General features: G+C 41.4%; 1 protein-coding gene across 1 annotated transcript; it reads left to right on the top strand.

The window, feature by feature from the left end:
* The first annotated feature begins 13,342 nt into the window (after nt 1-13,342).
* On the top strand, nt 13,343-20,436 carry CYS1 (cystin 1). Its single transcript, XM_063314435.1, has 3 exons — nt 13,343-13,984; nt 18,690-18,736; nt 19,903-20,436. The coding sequence occupies exons 1-3, from the start codon at nt 13,442-13,444 to the stop codon at nt 19,997-19,999; spliced, it is 687 nt and encodes a 228-aa protein (XP_063170505.1). The 5' UTR covers nt 13,343-13,441; the 3' UTR covers nt 20,000-20,436.
* Nucleotides 20,437-25,244: the final 4,808 nt, after the last annotated feature.

The following is a 25,244-nucleotide window of genomic DNA, read 5'->3' as shown; positions in this document are numbered from 1 at the left end:
ATTAGTGTTTATATTTTCCTTGCTAAAGTAAGTGAAGGCATTGGAACTAATTTTACACTTCCTTCTTAGATCACGTCGAGGAAGTAGGAAAAAGTTAAATATGCATGTTTTTCTACCATAAGCAGTAAACAGCTTCAGAGAGATCAAAATTCTAAGAAATTAAACTAAAAATACTAATTCCAGTTTAGACAAAGACTGCATATCACTTTAACTACCTTGTTTATAAATGCTTAGCAGTAAATCTAACACATTTCTGATTTTGCATTTTTGTACATTTCTACAGTCATTATATTTTATTTATAATTTCAATTTATAAGGCCACCCAACTTACATATATAAGGGGGTTAAACATACTACATTTAAGCAAAGCTCATGAACCAAATTTAAAAACCATATTTTATTAAAGTCTTTGCATTTATTTCTGTATACAAAATTTACATTCCAAAGGAAAATTGAGAAGTAATGTAATTTTGTAAATTACAAGCTGCAAAATTCGTATCAGGTATAATTAACAGATTCTGTCATACCCATCTTCTAAGATTTGCTTTATAATACAGTAAATCATTTGTTCCAGTTTTATAACAATGTATCCCATCTTTTTAAATATATTAAAGAATAAATCAGTAGGGGTCCCCCAGTTTACAACAGTGTATCTAGGTAGGTAGGTAGGTGGGTAGGTAGGTAGAGAGCTGGACCATAAGGAAAGCTGAGCGAAGGAAGATAGATGCTTTTGAACTGTGGTGTTGGAGGAAAATTCTGAGAGTGCCTTGGACTGCAAGAAGATCAAACCAGTCCATACTCCAGGAAATAAAGCCAGACTGCTTACTAGAGGGAATGATATTAAAGGCAAAACTGAAATACTTTGGCCACATAATGAGAAGACAGGACACCCTGGAGAAGATGCTGATGCTAGGGAGAGTGGAAGGCAAAAGGAAGAGGGGCCGACCAAGGGCAAGATGGATGTATGACATTCTAGAGGTGACATTCTAGAGGTGATGGACTCGACCTTGGGGGAGCTGGGGGTGGCAATGACCGACAGGAAGCTCTGGCATGGGCTGGTCCATGAAGTCACGAAGAGTCGGAAGTGACTGAACAAATAAACAACAGGTAGGTAGGTAGAGGTGTACCACTGGAAGACCTGAAGGTTAGAGATAAATCATCCTGGAGAAGGTCATGGTCACTAGGAGTTGACACTGAGGTAATCACACATAACCAGTCAAAATGAAAGTTTATGAACGCTTTGCTATTCTCGCCTTAAAATTCATTCTAATGTTTCCTAACAAATGGCTGCTTAACTTCTTAAAACTCAAGACATGATTCACAAGCCAAATAAATGGGTGTTCATGTATAGGATTCAGCAGAAACTGAAGCTATTTTGCCTTTGTGAGCACATTAAGCAGGTGAAAGCAGAAACAACAACTGGCCTTTTTCTGAGTCAACCTTCCCTAGGCCAGTTCAAGCTGGTTACTCATTTGTACATCAAAGGGAAACTCAAGGGAATAGTCCAGCTTTCTAATAGAAACTAAGAAACTTGGAAATGCCTGTCAAAGGAAACTGGAATGTTTATGGGTGATACTCCTAGCTGGACTGCTAGAAAGAAAGGAGAGACACATACTTAGTGTGATTCTTTATTTTTGCATAACTACAGATTTTACTCCTTTTTTATTGATGCAGGGGGGTATTCTTTTTTGCTAGGATTAAATTTTATATCAAATTCTAAAATCACAAAAGAACTCTGCAGATACAATAATATTTATCTCAAGGACAAGAAAGTCTATTCATGTAACTCTTTTCACGTAACTTTTTAAATGCTCCGACTGATCACCTAACATCTTACATTTTTCAAACATAGCCAAACAAAATGCCACAAACATGGTAATATAACTCTTTGATGCCTTGTAGATATGACAACTAGGTCTGAGTTGCATTACAGTTGCCCTTAGAGCTACATTAGGTTCTATTCCATGTTGGAAATTCAAGCACTGTGAATATCCTATTTTAATCGATAAAATCCTATTTTAATCAATAACAGAGAGGGAAGGCATAAAGGGGGATGGCTGATTTACTCACAGGTTGTTTCTAGTTTAACCTTACGGAGCATCCAGATATTATTTAGTTATCAGCCAATGTGTTTATCTTTCTTTGTCCATTTTTTTCTCCTAACTCGTATCATCCTTTTAACCAAAAAGCTCTAGAACAAAGTGTAGTTCTCCAAACTGCAGATGTCCCTCCCACAAGCTGAGCCAGAGGATGGCTTCAAATGCCAATTACATTGGCAGTAATGACCCAACCACTTCGCCATGATTCTCCTTCCAAATCATCCTTTGCTTACTTTCCAAACAGAGTGCTTGTTAGCTACGCTAACTTCAACAACAGTAGTTAAGCATGCTTTCCTAATGAAGAGCAAAATTGAGACTTATGTTCAACTAATTTGCTGTGACATATACAGGTAGTCCTCACTTACTGACTGCCTCGTTCAGTGACTGTTCAAAGTTACAATGGCACTGCAAGAGGAGGCTTATGACCAGTCCTCGAATTTGTGGCCATCACAGCATCCCCCCCATCACATGATCGCACTTCGGGCACTTCACAACCAGCGCACATTAAGATGGTCACAGCGTCCCGCAGTCACGTAATCACCATTTGCGACCTTCACAGCTGGCTTCCAACAAGCAATGTCAATGGGGAAGCAGGCAGGGAGTCGCAAGTTGCCATCATGTGATGTCATGCTTAGCGCCCACAGTGATTTGCTTAACAACTGCAGAACTGACGTAAGTTGTGTGGTCATGTGAAGTTTCACTTAATAACTATGTTGCTTAGCAAGAGAGTTGCTGGTCCCAATTGCAGTCAGTAAGTGAGGACTACCTGTAATTGCAAACACTGTATTTTCGTCTCCCAATAAACACACTGCATCACGAGTTATGAGGTTTGTTTAGATCAATCTTTTAAAGAGGGAGCTCATTCAAGTGGGTTACACTTTAGATTATTGAAGGGGATGAGGAATATTACATAAGGTCACTGAAGAATCATCTAATACACAATCAAAACAATCCAACATGCTCTTCACCTTCTAAAAAACTGCCTAGACCAGAGATCCCCAACCCGCAGGCCGCGGACCAGTACCGTTCTGCGGCCTGTTAGGAACCGGGCCACACAGCAGGAGGTAAGTGGTGGGCAAGTGAGCGAATTTACGGCCGCTCCTCATCGCTCCCATTACCGCCTGAGCTCTGCCTCCTGTCAGAGAAAGCAAGCCCATTGGCTGCTATCTCCAAAGGGCGCAAAGAAAAAAGAATAAAAGGTCAGGAAAAAGAGGACGCGCTTGAATCATCCCGAAACCATCCTGCCCCCCGGGTCCGTGGACAAATTGTCTTCTATGAAACTGGTCCCTGGTGCCAAAAAGGTCAGGAACTGCTGGCCTAGACCATGAACCTGACTGTTATGAAGAGCACATTTGGAAGGGCAGAATTTTTCTCCTAGTCATCCTGGAACCTTCAGAGAGCAGCATTTACTATTGCTATGCCAACAGGAATAGTCTCTGTGGAATTACCACTTCCTTAAAAAAATAATTTGTGCACTACAGTACATAATAATTTTTACATACCATCATCCATCTTGGAGGCCTGTTGTCACACAGGAGTATGAATAATTTAAATAAATGTTGTCACTGGATCCTGGTACTTCAGTGCCCCAGTACCCTGTTTGGTATCAAGAGTGCCATGATAGATTAAACTAGTGCAGAAATCAGTGTCTAGTTTGCATAACATGGTAGGGAACCAACTGGGTCAATTCATGCATACAGGCTGAAGAAGACAAGAATATGTGTTTGGCTAGCATGGTCAGTTTCTGGTTTTGCCTCCTGCATGTCTGGGTGGATGTAGAGATGTCCTTGAACACACATTGGGAACCAGAGATTACATTGTGTTTACAATCTTGTGGCAACGAATGACCTACTAGCATCAACAGTCATGAGACAATATAATGTATGGCAGCAATATTATTGAATTAGTGGCTGCTCTTCAGCTTTAAAGGCATGCCAAATATCCCAGCCAATGAGATTGAAATCTTTATCTTTCAGAAACCTCAAATCAGTCCTATTCTCAGCAATAAGGTAAGCCACTGATGCTTCTAAAAGAATGGTACTGGGAGTGAAGATCATGATTTTGATGAAGGATGTGTGGATCACAAGAAAAATCAATAATCTTTCTGTTCGTTAGTGGATTGGTTGGTCTGGGGCAGTGAAACCTAAGATGACAGGAACTGTAGGGAAGAAAAAGCCATTTTTAATATATTCCTTTGATGGAGAAAATAATGTTCTACAAGTTAGGGTTGCACTGGAGAGTGTCTTTAACTGATGCATGGCTCTTATCTTATTATACTTCACAAAGCTATTTGTTTAGTTAAACCTTATGCTGTGTGTGACTTCCTATTCTATTAGGATATACATAAATAGAAAGGCAGTTCAATAAATAAAAAAGGCAGCTGGGGACATCTGCATCACCACAGCTTCCATTCCCCAAACAAAATTAGTCTAAGATTGTCTTCAAACTGGCCAACCTTGAAATGCTGAGAACAAGGAACAAAACACAAAGTTGCCAGATTCTTCAGTTAAAAAAAAACAACTGTCTTGATAAATCAAAAATAAATGGAAAAAAAACTAAAACACTTCATACAAAAGAGAAATAAAATAAACTGTTTGTACCCCCCAACACTTAACAAGGGACGCAGTGGCGCTGCAGGTTAAACCGCTGAGCTGCTGAAGTTGCCGATCGGAAGGTCGGCGGTTCGGATCCGCGTGACGGGGTGAGCTCCTGTTGCTAGTCCCAGCTCCTGCCAACCTAGCAGTTTGAAAACATGCAAATGTGAGTAGATTAATAGGTACCGCTTCGGCGGGCAGGTAATGGTGTTTCATTTAGTCATGCCGGCCACATGACCACGGAAGTGTCTACGGACAAAAGCCGGCTCTTCGGCTTTGAAATGGAGATGAGCACCGCCCCCTAGAGTCGGACACAACTGGACTTAATGTCAAGGGAAACCTTTACCTTACACTTAACAAATGTGCATTTGTCTGGTTTCATGCAGAAGAATTGCAGGGATTCATAAGAGATGGAGTTGAGAAAACTTCAAGTCTCCTTTCTCCTTAAAAGATCTGAAACCCAGAAACCAGAAGTCATGGTGAGGCAGGAATGGTATTTGTACAAATGGGGAAACTGACTACCCCAAGCCTCATCAAACCACAGCATTAAAAAAAGCACACCCTTTAACTCAGTACAAAATGGCTGTTGAAGTCAGACAGTGGAGACTAAAGGAGTGTGTCCACCAGAGCAAACACCAGCCAACTGGAACAGAGGTGTTTGTGTAAGAGGACATGAAGCTTGGCAAGTGGATCAGAATACCTTGCTTGCACCAGCAGAGGGATGGAAACAATACTGTACCTTTGATGCTGAGCAAGAAAACTCCAGTTGCCTTTCCAGCAGACAAGGGATGGGCTGAGGACATCACCATCTGTTCCTGCCTTCCTGAAATGGTAGGTAGTCCATCCTCATGCTGGGGCAAGAAGAAAGCATGGATCAGCCCTTAGTACAATTTCAAATACACACACTGCAGTCAGAAGTAAATTGGTTCAGCATGTAAATACAGCCAACAGTGTGGAATCAGAGGTCCCAGGCTTCCTTTAGAAAGTAGTTAAGACTAATATCTTCAGCTAGATTGTAGTAGTTTGATGGGGTTGGGGGGAGGAGGTATTTTTGTACTGCTAGCTGTTTTGAGTATTCTATGAATGGAAAGATGGATTATAAACTGAAATAACAATATTGGCAGCAACAACAACAGGAGTAGCCTAGCTAGAAAGGTTTCCCAGATTAATTTCTGTTCAGAAGCATAATTCTTAATCTGAGATTGGACTAAAAGAAGAAACCAGTAAAAAATAAAGAATATCTTCACGGGCATATTTTCCATCAAAACAGCCCCTATTTGGAACCCAATCAATGAAAAACAAAAAACCTCATCTTACATTTTTGGAAATAATTTTAATAAAATAAATTTTTGTCTGCTTATCTAGATTTGTGGGCACATATTTAAAGTCCATCAGTATACAGTGAACAGGCACAAATGTTTCATCTTTTCACTTTGATCCAGTTTGTATTTAAATAATGATAAAAGTAAATACCTTTCTCTGGGCAAATACTAGGAAGATTAATATATAAACAGTTCAGAGAAGAATGGCAGTGCTCAAGTCACTCAGTAATAGGAAAGCTCTGTAAACTATTCCATTTTGTTAAATGTGCCATAGCATACTGTAGTTGTTTTTGAAGTCCAAAATGGCAACTTGTAATTTATGCAAAGTACAGCAGGCTAAATACCTTTAATTGTTGGCAGATAGAAGAATTTCCCCACATAACTGCGTAATTTTTACACATAAAGCAGCCCTAACCATTTTTGCTTCCCATCATCCTGTCACTAATGTATTACCTAGACCAGTGTAACTTTTTTCTCTCAGGACCTCTTCCCACTTTTAAAAACTATGGAGGACCCCAAAAGAGCTTTTGTTTGTATGGGTTATATTTATTGATATTTACTGTATTAAAAATTAAAACTGACGTATTCACTTCCACTACTGCTTCTCATGATTGTTTAATGGGATTTTAATATTATATTATTTTTCAACATAGACTGGCAAATAGTTTTGATTCTGTGGACTCCTGAGAGGGTCTTGGGGAACCCCCAGGGGTCCTCAGACCACACTTTGAGAAACACTGATCTAGATATAGGTAGTCCTCATCTAGCGACCACAATTGGGACCAGCAACTCAGTTGTTAAGCAAAGCATTCGCTAAATGAAAAATCACATGACCATGACTGTGCTTATGATTTTACTTCAGCTTTCCTTTGTTTTACAATGTCAGAAGGATATGGTGCCAAAAAGCTGGGTTAGCCCAAATGGCAGGAAAAGTTTTTTGAACTTGATTCACGAGGAAGCTGAGTAAAAGGGCAAATCTTACAGTCCTTTTTCCCCACTCCTCTGTCCTTTGGAACACTCACGCTGGAGCTGGGATAATTAGCAAGAAGAGAACTGATGTTTGTATTTACATTCATTGGAGAGGAAGGGATTACAAGAGAGTAAGCAGGCACACAATAGGGAATACACATGGAAAGGCACATGCTGTTTGACTAGCATGCTGGCCTCTGCAAACCAGGAAGGCATAGGAGGCAAACAAAAAGCCTTCACAGTAAAACTGATTAGGGTCTTGTCAATTTCAGGCAGCAGCTGCCAGCCATCTGGGGGGTTCTAATCAACTAATTGAGGTCACAGAGCTGAGCTTGTTAATTCGCAGAAGGCTGTGCAGCTCAGGAAAAGATAGCTTGTTTAGGCAATTTCTCTGGGGGGGGGGGATTTTTAATTCTTTTGTGGGATACCCTGGGAATTTTTTTGATGAGCAGGGTACAAATAACCAAACAATGTTTGGGTACGGCTTGTGACCTTTTCTTGTCTGAAGCAACAGAAAAAAATGGTACACATCACTCCTGATTCAGTTACAAGGCTGACTGAATTGCAAGTTAAAACTCGCTTCAACCCCACATCTGAGCATCTTCTGCAGGGTGAAGGGAAAGCTCCTCAGCACCTTCCACATATACTGCTTAGGGTGGCTGCTTTTGACCCTGTCCCCGCTTATGATTTAACAATACAATCACAGCCTAACAATACCTTCTTTCCCCCAGCCTGGCCCTCACAAGACAACAGTCATCGTATCTGCTTTATGGTCTGAGATCAAACCAACATACTTTAAAGCACATACAATTAAAAACTATGCAATTAATTAATTAATTAATTAATTTGTAAAGGGGTTCAGGACTATGTTCATCAGTGTCCATCAGTGATTACCTGAATAACTACTGAGGAGAGCCATTTTGGTGTAGTGGTTAAGGCATCAGGCTAGAAATTGGGAGACCATGAGTTCTAGTCCCACTGTAGGCATGAAGCCAGCTGGGTGACCTGGGGCCAGTCATCCTCTCAGCCCTAGGAAGCAGGCAAGGGCAAACCACTCCTAAAATCTTGCCAAAAAAACTGCAGGGACTTGTCCAGGCAGTTGCCAGGAGTCAACACTGACTTGAAGGCATGCACACACAGACACTCTGAGGAGTGCACCCCCCCCCAAATCACATCACTTTCTCCATATAGCTGTATAGAGAATTTTCTAGCACCTGAAGCAGTCTGACATAATAGTCCATAAACAAGTAGCATCAGAAGCTACCATTCAATTTAAACAACTTTGCAGGATATTGAAATACCTGTTTGTTAACAAGGATTCAAGATGTGAATTGATTCAAATAACCACCTACATCTGTACCCCACCACAGACTGTTGGGGAATAGAGGAATAACTATTTGTCTAGAAGAAGGAGAGAAAATATGTCTATTTTGCAATTTATTTCCTTTTGTCTTTTGAATTAAAGATGACTTGAGGAGCTTGTTGATTTTGGCTTTGCTAATAGTCTGCAAGACAGTATGTGAACCTTGGTAAGAAAGGGGTTAGTCATTAATTCCTGAATTTTGAGCCCCTGGATCCGTTCCAGAGAGAACAAGCCCCTCCCTTTTAGCTTGGCACTAATGGAAAAGACGAAGCAAAATTTGCAGCCTTTCTGTAGCAATAAAGGCTGGGATGTTTTGCTGCTAATCTCTGGGTACTGTGCTATTCAGAGAAGAATGCATCACACAAAGGGAATTACCCTTCGAAGCCCTGAGATGCCTAAGCAACCACTGTGAAACAGGAAGGTTTGTTCTACAAGCCAAAAATTAAAATGCATTAAGACAATACGAGATCAACAAGAAGGGCAAGATTCATAGCCCCAAGAACACATTTGCACGTGATTAACGGTGGGGAAATGTATGAACGGAAACACATGTAGGAACAAAGATATTACATACAAAACAATTACCACTGGCATTGATTTTGACTGGTAATTTTTGGAGATTTTAATCAGCATTGTGATTTGTTCTTTTCAAACTGCAAACTGAGTGAGTAATCTGTTCTATAGGTATTAGATGGCAATTCTGCTCTGTTGGAGTGAAAAAAACTGGCTTTCCAGATGTTGAACTACGATTATCAAAACATACATACCTGGTAGAAGACATGACATCAGAACAACACTGTGTCCATTACAACATCATGACACAAATTTCACCAATTATATACTTTTATCATTTCACATCATGCTGTGACACAAGTACATACTTTGTCTCAATTACACAAAGTTATGATGCACACAGCATCACTAACCCCCTTGCTGCAGCATTGGCATATTATTATTACTATCATCATCATGATTGCTATAGCTACTGAAAGCTGTAGTTCAACATTTGGAGAGCCACCAGTTCCCCACCCTGCTGTACAACATGGTATCTATTGATCTAGTATTTCCAAAAACTGGTTTTATCAACATCAATGCTATCATGTACTACTATACAAAGAAAAAGTGTTATACAGACAATGGTGTCCACTCTTTCTAACCATTCCATGACACTCACTATCTCTGATATTGGGTGTGTGACAAAATTGCTCAATTTACACCAGTTTTAAGGAGAAACGTTTTACTGTTATTCTCCCTAAGCCCATCTGCACTGAGTTAGATGTTTAGCTTGCAAGCTGCACGCTGATTCAGTTATCTGTCTGGCACATCTAGCTACACAATGTACAAGAAAATTTAGATTATAAAAATTCAACTACTGCCCTATTATCCTCACACTCCCTTTAACAATTCTGGTGGTGAGTGGCAAACCCCAAACAGGGTCACTGCAATACCAGAGTTCAGGAAGGCAGATTCCAGCTAAATGCAAAGGAAAACCTCTTAATAGTAAAAGCAATTCAAGAGGGGAACCAATGACCCAGAGAGTATCTCGGAGATATTTTCCTTTGAATTCCTGCACGGAAAACAGTCTGGTTCTGTAACTAGGGTTTATCACCAATGCATCTGTTACACATTTTCTAACAAGGGGTTTTGTTGTTCTTACTTTTCTTGAGAAGACACCCCCATTCAGTCTAATCCTATAATCCATCATTTATTTCAGGATGCTGTCAATCACAGACACTCAAGGCCAGTAGGTATGGGGCACTCTCTTCCTCTTTACCGCCCCTGTGCCTGTGATCCACTACCTGGCCAAACTGAAAGGTGACTAAGCCCTCCATCCCAGACTCCTATCCACTACTGCCCAATTCTACCCCACCACACATTAAGAATGATTGGGGGTTGTTTTTCCCACCAGCAGGTGTTGCGAAGGGGAAGGGGAATCACAGTCAGTGCAATTCTTCAATTTACACAGTACAGACAGAGCATGGTGAAACAGACTGGCTCCAGGTTGGTAAAGGAGTAAGACAAGGCTGTATACTCTCCCCTCATTTATTCAACCTATATGCTGAATATATAGGGAAGCTGGATTGGAAGAAGATGAGCGTGGTTTTAAAACTGGAGGAAGAAAATCAAAATCCTGTGCTATGCTGATATTACCCTGATAGCTGAAAGTGCAAAGGATCTTCAAGCCCTAGTAATAAAAGAGCAGAGTGAAAAAATGGGACTAAAATCAAATATAAAGACCAAACTAATGACAACAGGTAGAACAAGCAGCCTTAGAATTGTCAATAAAGATATCAGAATGGTGGATAGCTTCTGCCTTTTAGGATCAATGATCAAAAGCAAAGGAACAAGCAGTCAAGAAATATGCCACAGACTAGCTCTTGGTACAGCAGCCATGAAGGCCTTGGAAAAAGATATTCAAATGCTGTGATGTGTCTATATGTACAAAGATGTGTCTGTATGTACAAAGATCAAAATCATGCATGCCATCATGCAAGTCATGGTATTCTCTGTGACACTTTATGGAAGCAAAGTTGGACTTTGAAGAAGCAAGATAGGAAGAGCACTGATGCTTTCGAACTCTGGTAAAGAAGACTCTGGAAAATACAGGTAGTCCTCACTTAACAACCCTAACTGGGACCGGAATTTCCATTGCTAAGCAAAGCAGTCATTAGGCAAAACATCACGTGGTTGCACCACTTAGCAATGGCAGTTCCAGTAGTCCTGATTGCAGTCATTAGACCAGGAGCACACCATCATCAGGCAAGGACTTCATGCTTCTCCTGCCCTGCTACGCTCACCTCTGCTTCAACTCCCCCCACCCATCTCCTCCCATTTCTGCCCTTTTGGCTGCCCTGCACTCCAGCACCTCTGCTCCCCACCACCCTGCACTCCACCGCCCCTGTTGCCCCTGCCGCTCCCAGCTGACCTTCACCATCTTCCCCCCACTGCTGGTGAGGCGCACCTGCCCCCCTCACAGAGAAGAGAGATTGGAGAGGAAGAGATTTCAAGAGAGTAAGCCGTTTGCATATCATGCCTGCAGCTCCAGCTCCCAGCCTCGGGTTGCCGGAGCAATTGCATTGCTTTTGATGTGTAGAAGAGCAAACAGCTTACTCTCTTGCAATCCCTTCCTCTCCAATCTCTCTGCACTGCAAGGGGGAAAAGAAAGAAAAAAACACAGGTCAGGCACGCGTACTGACTAATGGCAATCACGTGGCTGAGGGACACTGCAGAGGTCGTAATGATGATAAATTGGCCAGTTATTTTTTCAGCACCATCGTAACGTCTGTCTCTTAACGAGTGGTTGGAAAATGAGGACTACCTGTGCTGTGTAGAAGGAAAGAGAAGAAGAGGACAACCAGCAGTGAGGTGGATAGACTCAGTTACAATAGCTGTGAGTGCACCATTGGAACACCCACATTAAAGTTGTAAGGATAGCACTACTCAGTGGCCTGTTACTGAGGCAGAATAAGACTTGGCAATTGGTGAAGAACAATTTATACTAGAATACTTTTCTGCTGACTCAATGAGTAGAGGAAATCATGTCAACATAACTGTGAGGAAAATCTCTTAGAGCAGCATTGGCCTCTTCTAAAAAGAAATACATCTTTTTAGGACAACTTCAGAACTTCTAGGATTAGCTTTGTGACCCAGCAACATCGTTTATGTAAAAAACCATTGTGAATAGAAAAGGGAGAACAGACGTATTCTAGCAATCAAATAATTCTTCCTTTGTCCATACTATAGACAAAGATGGATTTACTTCTTTCAAACAATTATCTAAAAATGAGCAGAGGCAGACCCTTTTTAACACTGGTGTGTAAAGGCAGTCCCTTTTATTGTGACCAAGCCTATGCATTCTAGTCTCCTTTCTCAGATTTCCTAAGCAAGTGAACCAGCAAAGAATGGAAATATACAGTTGCCAAACTCACTTGGGAGAAAAAAAAACACTTCTAACAGGACACATCCACATAAATTGCTGTGCAAGATCTATTTTTACCCAATCAGATTGGTTATTGCAGCCAGAAAAAGAGTGTTATCCCACAGCTGGTAGAAGTCTGTCCAGGATCCTCTTGGTGCTTCTGTTTTCCAGCTCCTTTTGAAACAAAGATTTCCAATGCCAGTCTAGCTTTTAATCCCTCCCCCCACAAAAAAATGCTGCAATTCAACATGGCTGTTCTGGAAATTCTCAACCATATTAAAAGTGAACAACAGTAAAACAAATAGAAACCCTAGCAGCAAATTTTAGTCTTTGGAATCCAGAATAATTGTGTGATTATACATTCCTCCCCCATTTCCAGATCTATGGTTTTCTTTGCTTGTAATTACACTGTTCTCCTGCTTAAAATACATTTTCCTTTTTTGTTCTTTATTCAACATCTAAGCCCTGCCATTAAAATAAAAAAGCAACATCAAGAGGGACTGACTCAAAGGCACATTTATTCCAAAGAAAGCTCTACTGAATGTAATAGGTCTGACCCCAACTATATTTGACCTGAGATCAGCAGACTAATTTGAGATACACAAAATGGCTATCCAGCATTGTGAAATTCACTTTGACAAATATGGTTAACATAGTGAACAAGTTGACTATCTTTTTAAAACACTAACTAGCTGGACTCCTGAGTTGTTACCAAAAGATAACATTTTGGAATGCTAAGATATACCCTGAGTATCCCTTCGCCAAATTGTGAGTTGGTTCATTTTAATACTTTCCACAATATTTATTGCAGAAACCCATTTATTTTGAATCATTTATATACCCATTTTGTTATTGCTTTCTACCATATAGCTAAATTAATGCCAGGTATGCTCGAAGTACAGCACTCTGGCATTTCCTTCTTTTTGAAATCTACCCTCATTCTGCGAGAAGGTTACACCCATGCATATTTGTTCAAAGCCAAATTCTTGGGATTAAAAAACGAGAGGGAATTAAAAAAAACCTAAATACTTTTCCTCTCTCTTTAGCACTTTGCGGTGGGGAGTGTGGGAGCGGCAGGAGATCTTGGTTCTTCCAAGGGGCTTCTCCGCAATGAGCAGATTTAAACCCCAAGGAATGTTCTTGAAACAGCAGGAAAACAAGGAAAAGGAACGAAGATGGATCCCATCCTCTTTGGCCACCGCCCGCCAGGACTCCGCAACAGTTGGGCTTTAGAATCAGAACAATCTGGAAAGCAATCGGGAGCAGCAAAGCGGCCTCGAGCAACTGCAGCGGCCCGGAAAGCCAACGCGGCCCGACCCCTGGGGACTCCCGCCGCTATGGGCACCGGCAGCAGCAGGGCGGGGAAGACGCGGAGCCTCAGCCCGCCGAGGCGCTGGCTGGGGCCCGGATGGGGCAGCGCGAGTCATAGCGCCCCCTCCCGGCAGGGCCCGACGGACGACGAGGGGGCGGCTAGGGCGAGGGCCGCGGGCCAGACCCCGGCGCGCGCCCCCGCGCTGCCGCTCGAGCCGCCCGACTCGGACTCCGAGCTCCTGGACCAAGTGCTGGAGGAGTGCGACGAAGACAGCCCCCAACTCCTGTCGCTGCCGCTGCCGCCGCCTCCGCCTCGCCGCCCTCCGCGCCACGACGCTGGAGACTCCTGCTCCCGCCCAACAGAGGGCAGCGGAGAGGAGGCCGTGGGTCGGCGGGAGAAGCCGGAGGTAAGCGTGCCGGCCGAACGGCGGGCGGGAATACGTGGAGTCGGGCGCGGCGTGGGTAAAACGTCTATGGAAAAGAACAGGAGATAAAACTCTTCTTGTAGGTAAACCGGCACGGCTTTCTGTGATCCTGCGGGAAGTTGTGGCTCTTTTTTCGGCAGTTCCAGGCAACTATGTTGCGCTGGTAAAAACAAAAGGCGGAAGGATGTGTGGCTTCCTAGATTTTGCTAAAAGCAACGCCTACCATCTTTCAGCACCGGCTAGGTTGACCGCGCTTGCTGGAAAGTGTCGCGCAACGTTTGGTGACCCATAGATTTGTACAGCCATCGAGCTCATGGCTGGTGACGTTGAACTCTTACCCAGTTTTCCCAGACTTGATTAAAATAATCTCCCTAGGGTCGAGCTCTACTCCTGGTCACTTCATGGGCATGTCCAAATTGTTTTCTTGGCAACAATACCAAAATGGTTTGTTGTTGCCTTCTAGGATGTTTTTCCAAGCCATTAGCCATTTTCTTGGTGGTTTCCTAACCACTACTAACCAGATCTGACCCTGCTTAAGTTTTTGATATCAGCCAGGTACCTGTTGCAACCAAACCTGATTCCTCTTCCAGACATTTCGAATTTCAACTCTGCCATTCTTGAATATAACCAGACTGAAGCTGATGAAAATTGAAATTTGCTAACACAAATTGAGGAAGGCTAATCTAGCCTCCCACTTAGGTTTGTTGTGAGCATAACATAGACAAGGGGAATGTGTGCTATGTTTAATTTCTTGAATAAAATAAAAAAGATAAAATAAATAAAAACACAGAATCTGGTTGTTGCATTACGACCAAGCATAACGCATCTAAAACAGGCTTGGAACACAGGAAGTGGCAGGCCGATTATTTGTGGCCAGTATATTATTTTTTTTATTTTGGGAGGAACCACCCATTAATGTAAATCATTGTAGGTAAAATGTGTATTAAACTTATGAAATGGACCTGAAATAAAATAATTGCAAGTTAGAAAGTCTGTGTGCATGGTACAAAAGACATTTCTCATCTGAGGCACAATTCGGCCCCAGGCTGGCTCTAACTATCTCTACAAGTTTCTTGCTGTAATTCCACATTTGTTTGAGTCTCGATAGGTTCTGAAGATCATCCCTCAGACGAGGCTCTACTAAAAAGCTGGGAGCCCAAGTATCAGTTGGAGCTACAGCTCCCGACTTCATATCTTGGAAGAACTACCCAGTGGTAGCACAACCTTACAGGGCACCAGGAAAGCAGCATCACTAGAACAGCATTAGGTGCACTGCACCTGTTGGCTCTCAACTTAGTGGAAGATTCATTCAGTGAGTGGAGGTTTCCATCCACAGAACAGTGAGTTTGTAGTGGGTTGCATAGTTCTCTATGATATGTTGCTGTGGGATCTGAGGTGAGAAGGTGGTGGAATGTAATGCTGGAGAATGGATTGATCACAGTTCCCTGTCGCAGCCACAGCAGCAGCTCCCCCAGTTTTGTCCCCATCAACTTCCAAGAAGGTCCTCAGACTCTCTGGAGCTTCTGAATGGGCTGCAGGGAAGAAGAGAAATCATCACTTATTGATGGAAATTTCCATTGGATATTGTAAATTTGGGACACCACAAGGATACAGTGCAATAGCAGTGTGTGTCCTGTAAAGCCTGAATGCTACCCTGAGTGCTGTATAACTTAATTTACTGTCACACATCTTGCTGTCCCTCTTCCTTGCATTCATAAACCCTTTTCCACCCCAGGCCAGATTGAAATTGGTTCAGTTCAAAAAGCTATTTATTTAATTAGAACAATTTAACTGCTGGGATTTTCTTCCTTATGTTTGACAAAGAAAGATAAAAGCCTCATTCAAGTCAAGTTGGACTCTTGGTAACTACAAGGCCATGTCTATGTTGTTCTCTTGGCAACAATATAAAAGTAATTTAATATCCTGCATATCTGCAATTATTCATATTTATCATTTGGGAATATTTGGTGTCCTGAAAGAAAAAGGAAGAAAGAACCTGGTCACTTAGAAACAATTCTGATTCATCACAGAAAGCTTACTAGCTATTTATAAGCTTGCGTTATTGCCTTTGGGGTGTAATTAATGGGAAAATGCTGTGCTTTTGTTAGGGGAGATATTCCTGTGTCAAAGGACTTCTTTGGGGCCTCTTTTATTCATCCAAATGATGAAAATGACATTTGGATTTTATTTACAAGCCAAACTAATATGTTTAATTCGGTTCCAGATTTCAGTTGCGGGGTGGGGGTGGGGATCCTTGTTTTGTTTTAGCGAAGTCTTTATAAACCAGTGCCATCTTGTGGCTGCCTTCTTAATCAATACTTGGTTCCATCCTATATTACAAGAATCTGAGTTTCATGTATAGACTTGATGCTCTGGGATGCTTTTCTCAAAACTCCTGGGGGAAAAAATGCAAGCAATACCTCAGCATTCCTCTGAGGCCATGTTCCAACTACAGTATGAATTTAAAGCACTGCCCCAAAGTCAGCTAAAATTGGCCATTGGCATCGCAGAGGCCTATCCTGTGCCTTTGTCAACCGTTGCAATTCCTCACCAAACCCGATCCCCCAGATTTGCAAGTGGACCAGTTTTCAGATCTCTGATGGTTGGTTCTCCTCACCCCCCACCCCCTTGGCACATCACCTTCCAGTGGGAAACACAGTCTCCTATGGGATGTAATTTGACCCCAAGGACAGGTCAGATTCCAAGGACAGGCCTTTCTCTTGGCTGCTCTGTACTGATTCCTTGGTTCTTCCTCCTACTTGCCATCTGGCCACCTGACAGGATGAAAGAAACAGGGAGATGGCTCCCAACCATAAATGTGCATGTACTGATTTTTTTAAAATGTAGATGAATTAAATGTAAATTAACTTGGCTTTTAAAGTAATTGAGCAACTCCAAAACAGATTCCAGGTCAGACAGATATAATTAGACACACTTAGGGAATCCTGCAGCAGAAATAGCCTGTGAGGGCAGGGAACCAGACCCTGGTATTTGAGTTATGTGCTGGAGATAAGATTAGGCCAACGTGGGTTCTGGATTGCTGAGTATCTGAAACTGACCAGGGCTGGCCTCATCTCTTACTTCACTAGGGAAAGTGATTATTCAGCTGCTCTTCTCTCTTCCATGGAGCTCTGTCTTTCCTTTTACCTGGCTGGAAGCTGAGAAAGATTCCAAAAAGGGAGGGACTCCCAAGAAAAGAAAGAAAGATTCCTGGGACCCAACCCCAAGGAATGGGTGGGTGGTGGAAGATACTGGCTAGTGACTAGAGGGAAGGGGTGAGCCTGTACTTTGAAACTCCTGAGCTGTGCTCTGGTCATATGCAGACCTCGTCTCCATGATTATGATGATGGGTGACAATATGCTATAGATTTTATGCACCTTGAAGGAGTAGCAGCACAGTTTGGTGTGGGGGGGAGAACCATTTCTATTCCAGGGCACAAAGGTATTTAATTGTGTGCTGGACATGAGAATAGGGGATTGTTAGCACACTAAGGTGCCACTTAAAGCTGCAGGTAAGCAAATGGGCTTTGATGATGACAGTATGGGCTAAAATGCAGTATACTGTATACCAGCAGAAAATAGGACACCTTCTAAGAAAGCAGGGACACAGACTTCATGGAGCTTAAATTGTTATTCAGCTTTTCCATATATGTTAAAATTGTAATTGGTTTAATAACAGGTTCTGTCCTTGCAGGGTTTTCAAACACAGGCAGCGGAGATCCTCCTGGCTTACAGGAGAGAGGGGAAACTGGATGATTGGCTGGACTTGTAAAGAGATATTACATACTTCAGTCAGTGTGCCTGAATCCAACACTAAGATGTGGTCCTGTCTCTCAAATATGGTTAAAAAGACAAGCTACTTTTCAGTGTCCTTAAAGGCCCTTTTCCCATTTGCACAAGCATACCCTGGCAACGTTATTTTTCTGCTGTGTCCCCACAACATCGTGGCCTTGATCAGGTCCATAACTAGCACTTTCCCCAAGGGGCAAGGCCGTCAAAATCTGCCCTTCACCTTAGCAGCGTGGAAAGGCCCAATAAGAATATAAACCTTACCTGTGGTTTACATTTCTCACAGGTAGGATTTGTTAACCAACATCATTACCAGTTTTCAAGGCTGGATGAACCTGATTAGAACTTTGCTCAGTAGAGTCGAGTCAGATATATCTGTTAAGCTAAACTGATTGGAACAGCAGGAAGAGTTGGATATGATTTAGGCTGAGTTGTGCCATCGGTATATTTACCTTGGTCTGGAAACTGGTAGGGAGAACAGAGGAGGCATCCCTGTTTCAGATCCTTAGCATGTGTGAACACATGAATATGTGTATGTTGCCATCCTCCCATCATGCTTACGATCCTGCCAATATTTTAATATGATCTAATGATTTTTATTGATAAGGCAATGGTGTATTTCTTCAACAGCATTCTTCTGGCTTGTGTCCGTAGGAATCCCCTGCTCATTGTCTTTTCTTAGAATGAGGAAAGGTAACTGTATATACACATACACCAACTTTTCTAATCCCAGCAATCAAAATGCTTCCATAGAGGAATGTCAGAGTCCCTCACCTCCCTTGCCAAAAATCATTTTTGCTTTCACTGATCTATATAATTATGAGATTCACTAGCAGGGGTAAATCTGCGTTTCATTGTCATAGGCTGTATAAGTGTCATTTGTTCATTTGTTTTTCAGGGTTTTTTAGCAAGATCTACGCCAGAGAGCAATAACTTTGCCAATCAGTAAGTTACCTTGAATCAAATGATAATAACCATGCGTGGAGACAACATCAATATATTCTTTTGCAGACATGGACAGGGTTTTCATTCCTGTGCTTTTATCAGCTGTTTAGCATGGCTCAGTAATAATTTCTTCACATTTTTCTACAAGCATCTATGTAGGAAATATTGTGGCAAGAAGGTGTTGTTTTTTTTAAATGGCCACTTAACGAGATTAGATTGTTGCTTTTCTTGTTATCTCTCTCAGACAATCCATATGCTGATGGAAGAAAACTGATGAGGGACTGAATTTAATCACAACATTGTTTTCTTAATTTAGATACAGAGTGGTTGAAGAAGACCAGATGTGTTGGCCATCAGCTTGACTATAATTTTTTATTGCAGTAGTTTTTATTTTTTTTAGCATTCTTTTTCTTTTCCTTCAAGAAAGAAACATTTTAGAATTGCTTCCCAATTATCAATACAATTATTCTTTTGTTCATGGGGATTCTAATTGTAATCCACAGCTTTAAAGAAGTTCCTTTTCCAACATAGCATGACATTTTAATCCCTTTATTCTTCCAGAATAATCATTCTGCTTTGGTCTTGGTCTCCTTACCAACAGGGTTCCCATCCCCATCATGGTGCCCATATTGTTGCTGGCTGTAGCAGCCACTCGTTCGGATACCAGAGAGGGAATGGGCAAGAGACACCAGAATAAAAGCAATTAACAAAGCTTTATTAAATAATTGTGGATACTTACATAGGAAAGCCCTCATTGGGCAAGATTTACAAAGTGCCCCAGTGTACTCTCAACTTTAGAGGGGTACCCCTTAGCTAGAAAAGGTCAGGGATCCTTGCCCTAGAACAAACATGGATTTCTCCTTCCATTAAATTTAGCTATGACCCAGGTCCCAGAAAATAGATGTGCCTTCCTCCTTGCCTATTTTACCCTTCCAAATCCTGTTGTTCTCCCATGCTGTGAGTTCCATTTTATATAAAATTAAATGATGGGATATAAACGTTCAGAATAAACATCTTAAAAAGCAGTGTGAGAATTAGATACACAAGCTAATTAAAGGAGAAATGGGAAGATAACATTTTGCTAGCAGGGGAAAGAAATGAGGTCTCTCTTTTTTTTTTTCCAGTCCTGATTATTGCTTTCTCACTGCAAACCTTGCAATCTGCAGGTTGCCGCTCAAGAAGCCAGAGAGACAAGCCAAGATATCCTACGATTACTCTGAAGAGGAGCTGATGGCAACCATAGAGCAAGAATACTGTCGCTGAAGCCAGTCAAGCTATACCAATGTGACCATAAACAAATTTACCTAGGGGCTGGGTTGTTAAACTGCAGTGTTTCTGAGAAAAAGTCTACTAGCATGACAGGCAGAAAGACAACTCAAAATGCTGGCCAGAGAGATACAACTACAGGAAACTATTATCTGAACACTACCTATGGAGCCAAATGGGAACTTACTGTGTTCCTTCTGGAAAAGAGAAAAGCAACAGACAGACACAGATGTTCACTTTCAGCTAAAGCTTGAGGTGTGAAGTAGTAAAAGAGCAATCGCCTTATTTGTCTAAGTCTTAACGAAAGTACGGTAAAGGTCATCATTAACTTCGGGTGGTCTGTATATTGTCTTACTGTTCCCAAGAACTGGGGACTGTCGATCCTTTTGGCCGCAGGCACTAAGCACATTAAAACTTACGTTCCCAACACCCAATTTGATTCTTTGCAGTTCTGTTGACTATATATACTGTATATTAAAAAGATGGAATATTAGTAATAATAATAATAATGCCAATAAATCAGGAGGACATTAATCACACCTGCACCCAAAGTGTTGGCTCACATGGCCCATCATTACAATCCAGGTAGCGTTGCAATGCCCAACTTGAAGTGTCCTTGAGAAAAGGCAGAACTAGTTTGCCATCCTGAGAGACTCCTGTGATCACTTTAGAGAGGTGGCCAACCAACTTGTGGGGGAGATGGGCGGTGATAAAAATATGATAAACAAACAAACTCCACTGGTCCCTTGCAGAGAATAGCATAGGCTGAAGTACCTCCCTTACAGATAATGTGTAAGAAAAATGTTCTTTCAAAATCACATGGTTGTCAGATAACTGCGTGCAAAATGAAGGCATGAGGTTAACAAAAAAATCCTGGCCCTAAATGAGGTTAACAAAAAAATCCTGGCCCTAAAGATGTTAGTGGTGCAATGTGCTTTGAGTATCTGGGAAGATGCAGAGAGCACCAGAGGGGCTCATGTGCTGTGGTGAACTTGCCCAGTCATCCCTGCGTGAACCTCAGCTATGTTTGCTTCACCTCTGCCTATAGACTCAGAGAGTTGGAAGGGCCATTTAAAGTATCTAGCTCAAGCCTCTGATCAGTGTAAAATAGTAACAGTAATAACAACAATAATTTAATAAACTTGTATGCCCCTAACAAATGGATATCTAATCTCTGCTTGACTGGGAGGAGGAGCTTACCACCTCTCTGTCCAGAGGTGCAGTGCAAATTTTGGACTTGCGTACTTGCATCCCAAGATGTGATGCAAGTCCTCAAGCCACAGTAGTTGGATGATATTTTGTCATGCATATTTTGTCATTTCCTTTTAGTTTCAGGAGTTGCTGACATGCTATGGGCATGCCCATACATGCTCCAAAGCACCTTTTTTCCCCCCTTGGAACCAAACTAACATTCTAGTTCCATTTTTTATATTTTTAATTCTATTTTTAACAGCATTCGCTTGATTTCTATTGTTTTTTTTCCCCTGCATCTGTCTTATGAAGATACTGGGCATAAATGCTATAAGATCTAGCATACCCTTTAGGGGAAAGAAATCTGTCAACATTCATGCTGGCAGGATTCTGAAACACTTAGCAAGCTTAGAATACAAATGCTGTTGGAAATATTACTATATACTTTTAATGGTTTCTGCTCATGCATTGCTGATGGACTGAGTATTATAAGAAAGACTTAAACTGTGGAGCGTATTTATACTGCTTGGGGTTTGCAAAATGTATTACATAGCTTTCATGTTCAAATATAAGAAATACATTATCTATTAATATAACACTATTATTATCAATACTATATTAATATAATAGTGTTTGCCCAGGCAGTTTCATCTGGCAGGGTTGGTGCACTCCAGATTCCATCGATTAAACAATACCATCTTTTTGGGATCCCGGAAGCACACCTTCTCTGTAGCAACACCTGCCCTCTGGAATGAGGTTGCCCCCATGATTTGAACAGCTTCCACACTAGTGGTAGTTCAGGGGGCCCTGAAGACCTGCTGTTTGCTCAGGCCTTTGGCAAGGACAATTGACACCCCTTTTCTTCCTTTCCCTTGTTCCCATCTGGGTTTGTTTTCTTTGCCATCTTGATTTTTTGTTTTGTGTTTGTTATACCGTTACTTGTTTTAAAAACATTTTTAACAGTTTGTAAACCACCCAGAGTCGCTGTGAGTCAGGCAACATATACATTTAATAAATTATCATCATCATCATCAAGCTCTTAGTTGCCAAACATTCATAGATTTGCTTTCATTGTACAGGGAATTAGTTGGAATTTATACAAATGTAATTTAAAAAAATAGGAAGCACAATGTGATACCATAATCATTTTTGTTTGTATCTGATGCAAAAAGCAGCTTGGATCCAAGATTGGACCACATTTACTAAATTATCCATATCCCTTCTTATCAATGCAAACTTCGTGGATTTTCCTAGTAATTATCTTTTCCTTCAGTCTTGGAATCACTCCTTTGACATGGAAGTCAAGTTATCCTTGGGATAGCTATGAGAAAATGCATTTTTCCCCCTTCTGGTTCTACTTTGAAAGTGACAGCACCTTATAAGTCTTATTCTTCAGCTGGGTCCACACGTTGCCAAGCCATAATATGATTTATGTGATTTTGGCTTCAAGCTATTGATTTGATTTATATCCCTCCTTCATTTTGTACAACTCAAGACAGTGTACATAATGTTCCTGCCTCTTACTTCCCCACAACCACCACCCTGTGTGGTACGTCAGTTGAGAGAGCGTGACTGACCCAAAGCCATCCAGCTGGTTTTCATGCGTAAGGAAGAATGAACCCATCCATTTGTGACTTACTCATCAAACTATAATTTAAAAAAAACATGGCTCAGAGTGAGATGTGAACTCATTCTTTCAGTCCTATGCTAATCATTTGTTAAATTTTAGAACCAGCTCAGCCAAACACTACAAATGTAGAACTAATACCATAGTAGTAAACTAAAGGTATAGTCTCCTTTGAGTTATGCCCAACTCTTGGTGATTTGGTTGACTTGTCTGTGTAGTTTTCTTGACAAGAATGCAGGGCTGGTTTGCCACTGGTTTCTTACAGACTTTTTTACTTCCAGTGTTGCCTACAGCCCTGGGATTTCCTGGTGGTCTCCAATCCATCTACTAACTTGTTCTAATCTTGCTTAGCTTTCTGAGATCAGCCAAAGTTGTCTAGGTGCTGCCATACCTGGTTAAGCATATTAGTGCCTTTTGCCTTTTTATATTGTGTTATGGGTAGCTCTTCCGTTTATCTTCCTGTGTTCATCCTCATAAGCTTTTCTGTTAATCATAGGATTGGATTTAGAGGTTAGAGTTAAGTTAGCCAACAGACCAAATACATCAGAGATCTAGACCAATAGTAATACCCAAACATGCACTCCTCCATAGGTTACAGGGATTATCAAGCAATAGGCTGTAGCAAATAAAGTCTATAGCGTGGCTTAAGCGTGGAAGTTTCCACAACTTCCAAAAAGCTAGTAAGTCAAGTTACCTTCAGATAAGCAGTTTTTGTGATGTGTGTGTCAAACAGATTTAGCCATGCTGTACCTTTTGAGGATGAAGTTCAGAAGAAAAGCTGGTTTTTCAGCAATAAAAGCTGATTGTGTGGACAGTGCTGATGGTATGGTAGTTTCATTGCAGGCTCACCGTGCTTCTGAATTGTCCATTTATTAGAATGAAATGCTTCACAATCGGAAGCATAATTTATTGTAGAAAATGCAGTTATGGGCTGATGTTCATTCTTGGGTGGTGGGTGTGTAGAGCTTACAGTAGTATACTATGAAGAGCCCCAGGTGATGTGGTACATTTTTGAGCTGAGTGTACACCACATTTTTGAGCCTGAATCTACACCGCACCTACAGAACAGGCTAACTAGTATCCGAATGAAAGTATTAACACTTTTCTTTCTCTCTTGTGAATGGTTGCTCTTCAAACTGAGATCTTCAAGTCCACTTCAGCATGGGAACGACACTAAATCTTCCCCCAATCTTTTAGAATCACTCCTTTTTCTATTCTTTTTCCTTGGTCCCACTAGAATACAACTGGATCTGGAGTAGTGATGCTTATCAATCCTTGCTGGTGGGTTTGTGCTGTGGCTCAGAGCAAGTAATGGGCGGGGGGGAATGTATCCCCAAAAGCAACATTGCCTAAGGAATCCACACTTTCATTTGGAAAAGGATGTAGGATGCTGACGGCAGAGAAATTATTAGATTAGTAAACTGCAAGGTAATAAACGGTCATGGTGATGTGTAACCATTAGGAATTTTCTCCATTAATGCATACAGTGGTTCCTTCTTAATGCTGATTCTGTGTACCATCTTAAAGTAATGCATTCCATTATATTGTATGAAAAGATAATGCTTTTTCTTCCTGAATTTCTCATCATTCCTTAGATTAGCATTTCTCAATCTATAGTAGGTATACCACCAGTGATGTGCTGAGATGGTCTAGGTCAGTGTTTCTCAACCTTGGCAACTTGAAGATGTGTGGACTTCACCCCCCAGCATGCCTGGCTGGGGAATTCTGCGAGCTCAAATTCACATATCTTCAAGCTGCCAGGGTTGAGAAACACTGGTCTAGGGGAAATATGACTATCTTCCCCCAAGAGAGAAAGAGTTGTTGTTCAGAGCAGCCAAGCTTCAGTTGGGGACATTGAGAGGAAGGGATCTGGGCATCTCAGCAGAGTTCCTGGTCTCCAGAACTGGAACAGCCTCTGGAAAATTTAAGCTCAGGAGCCAAAGTAAAATGTTTGCATATTTTTTTTGGTTTAGGCTTAGAATATACCCCACAATGCACTACTTCAGCCCCAATTTTATAAATAATAAAAATGATTACAAGTATTATTGTAATTTTGAGGTTCTTTCAACCTACTGTAACTGAAATAGAATTAACAGAATGTCCAAACATTGTTTCTTATCCAAACACTTTTTTTTCTATCTTGATGGGACCCAGGTTCTTTGATAGAATGAACTCTAGGAATTAAAGAATGAAATTTTGAGAATTTTATAAGTGTTGCAAAGGATGGCAAATGTTTATCCATTTTTCATAATTTTACACACTATTTCTTTGGACTGGGGGGGGTGAAGAAGAGGGTTGGGAACATTGAGGTTCCCAGCAATTCCCAGTTTGCTCCTATCAGTCTCACCTTTTGAGGTTTTTCTGAGGTTGGGAATTCCTGATCTTGGAAACAGCTTGCCACCGAAAGTGGGTTAGGGCTCAGGA

The sequence above is a fragment of the Candoia aspera genome, chromosome 1, assembly GCF_035149785.1.
Source record: "Candoia aspera isolate rCanAsp1 chromosome 1, rCanAsp1.hap2, whole genome shotgun sequence".
Taxonomy (NCBI): Eukaryota; Metazoa; Chordata; class Lepidosauria; order Squamata; family Boidae; genus Candoia; species Candoia aspera.
This window is presented reverse-complemented; position numbering and strand designations above follow the sequence as displayed.

Excerpts from the sequence above, each read along its gene's own strand:
- CYS1 (XM_063314435.1), top strand. The coding sequence starts at position 13,442 with ATGGATCCCATCCTCTTTGGCCACCGCCCGCCAGGACTCCGCAACAGT. Across the intron at positions 13,985-18,689 it reads GTCGGCGGGAGAAGCCGGAG|GGTTTTTTAGCAAGATCTAC; the intron begins GTAAGCGTGCCG and ends TTTGTTTTTCAG. Across the intron at positions 18,737-19,902 it reads AGCAATAACTTTGCCAATCA|GTTGCCGCTCAAGAAGCCAG; the intron begins GTAAGTTACCTT and ends TGCAATCTGCAG.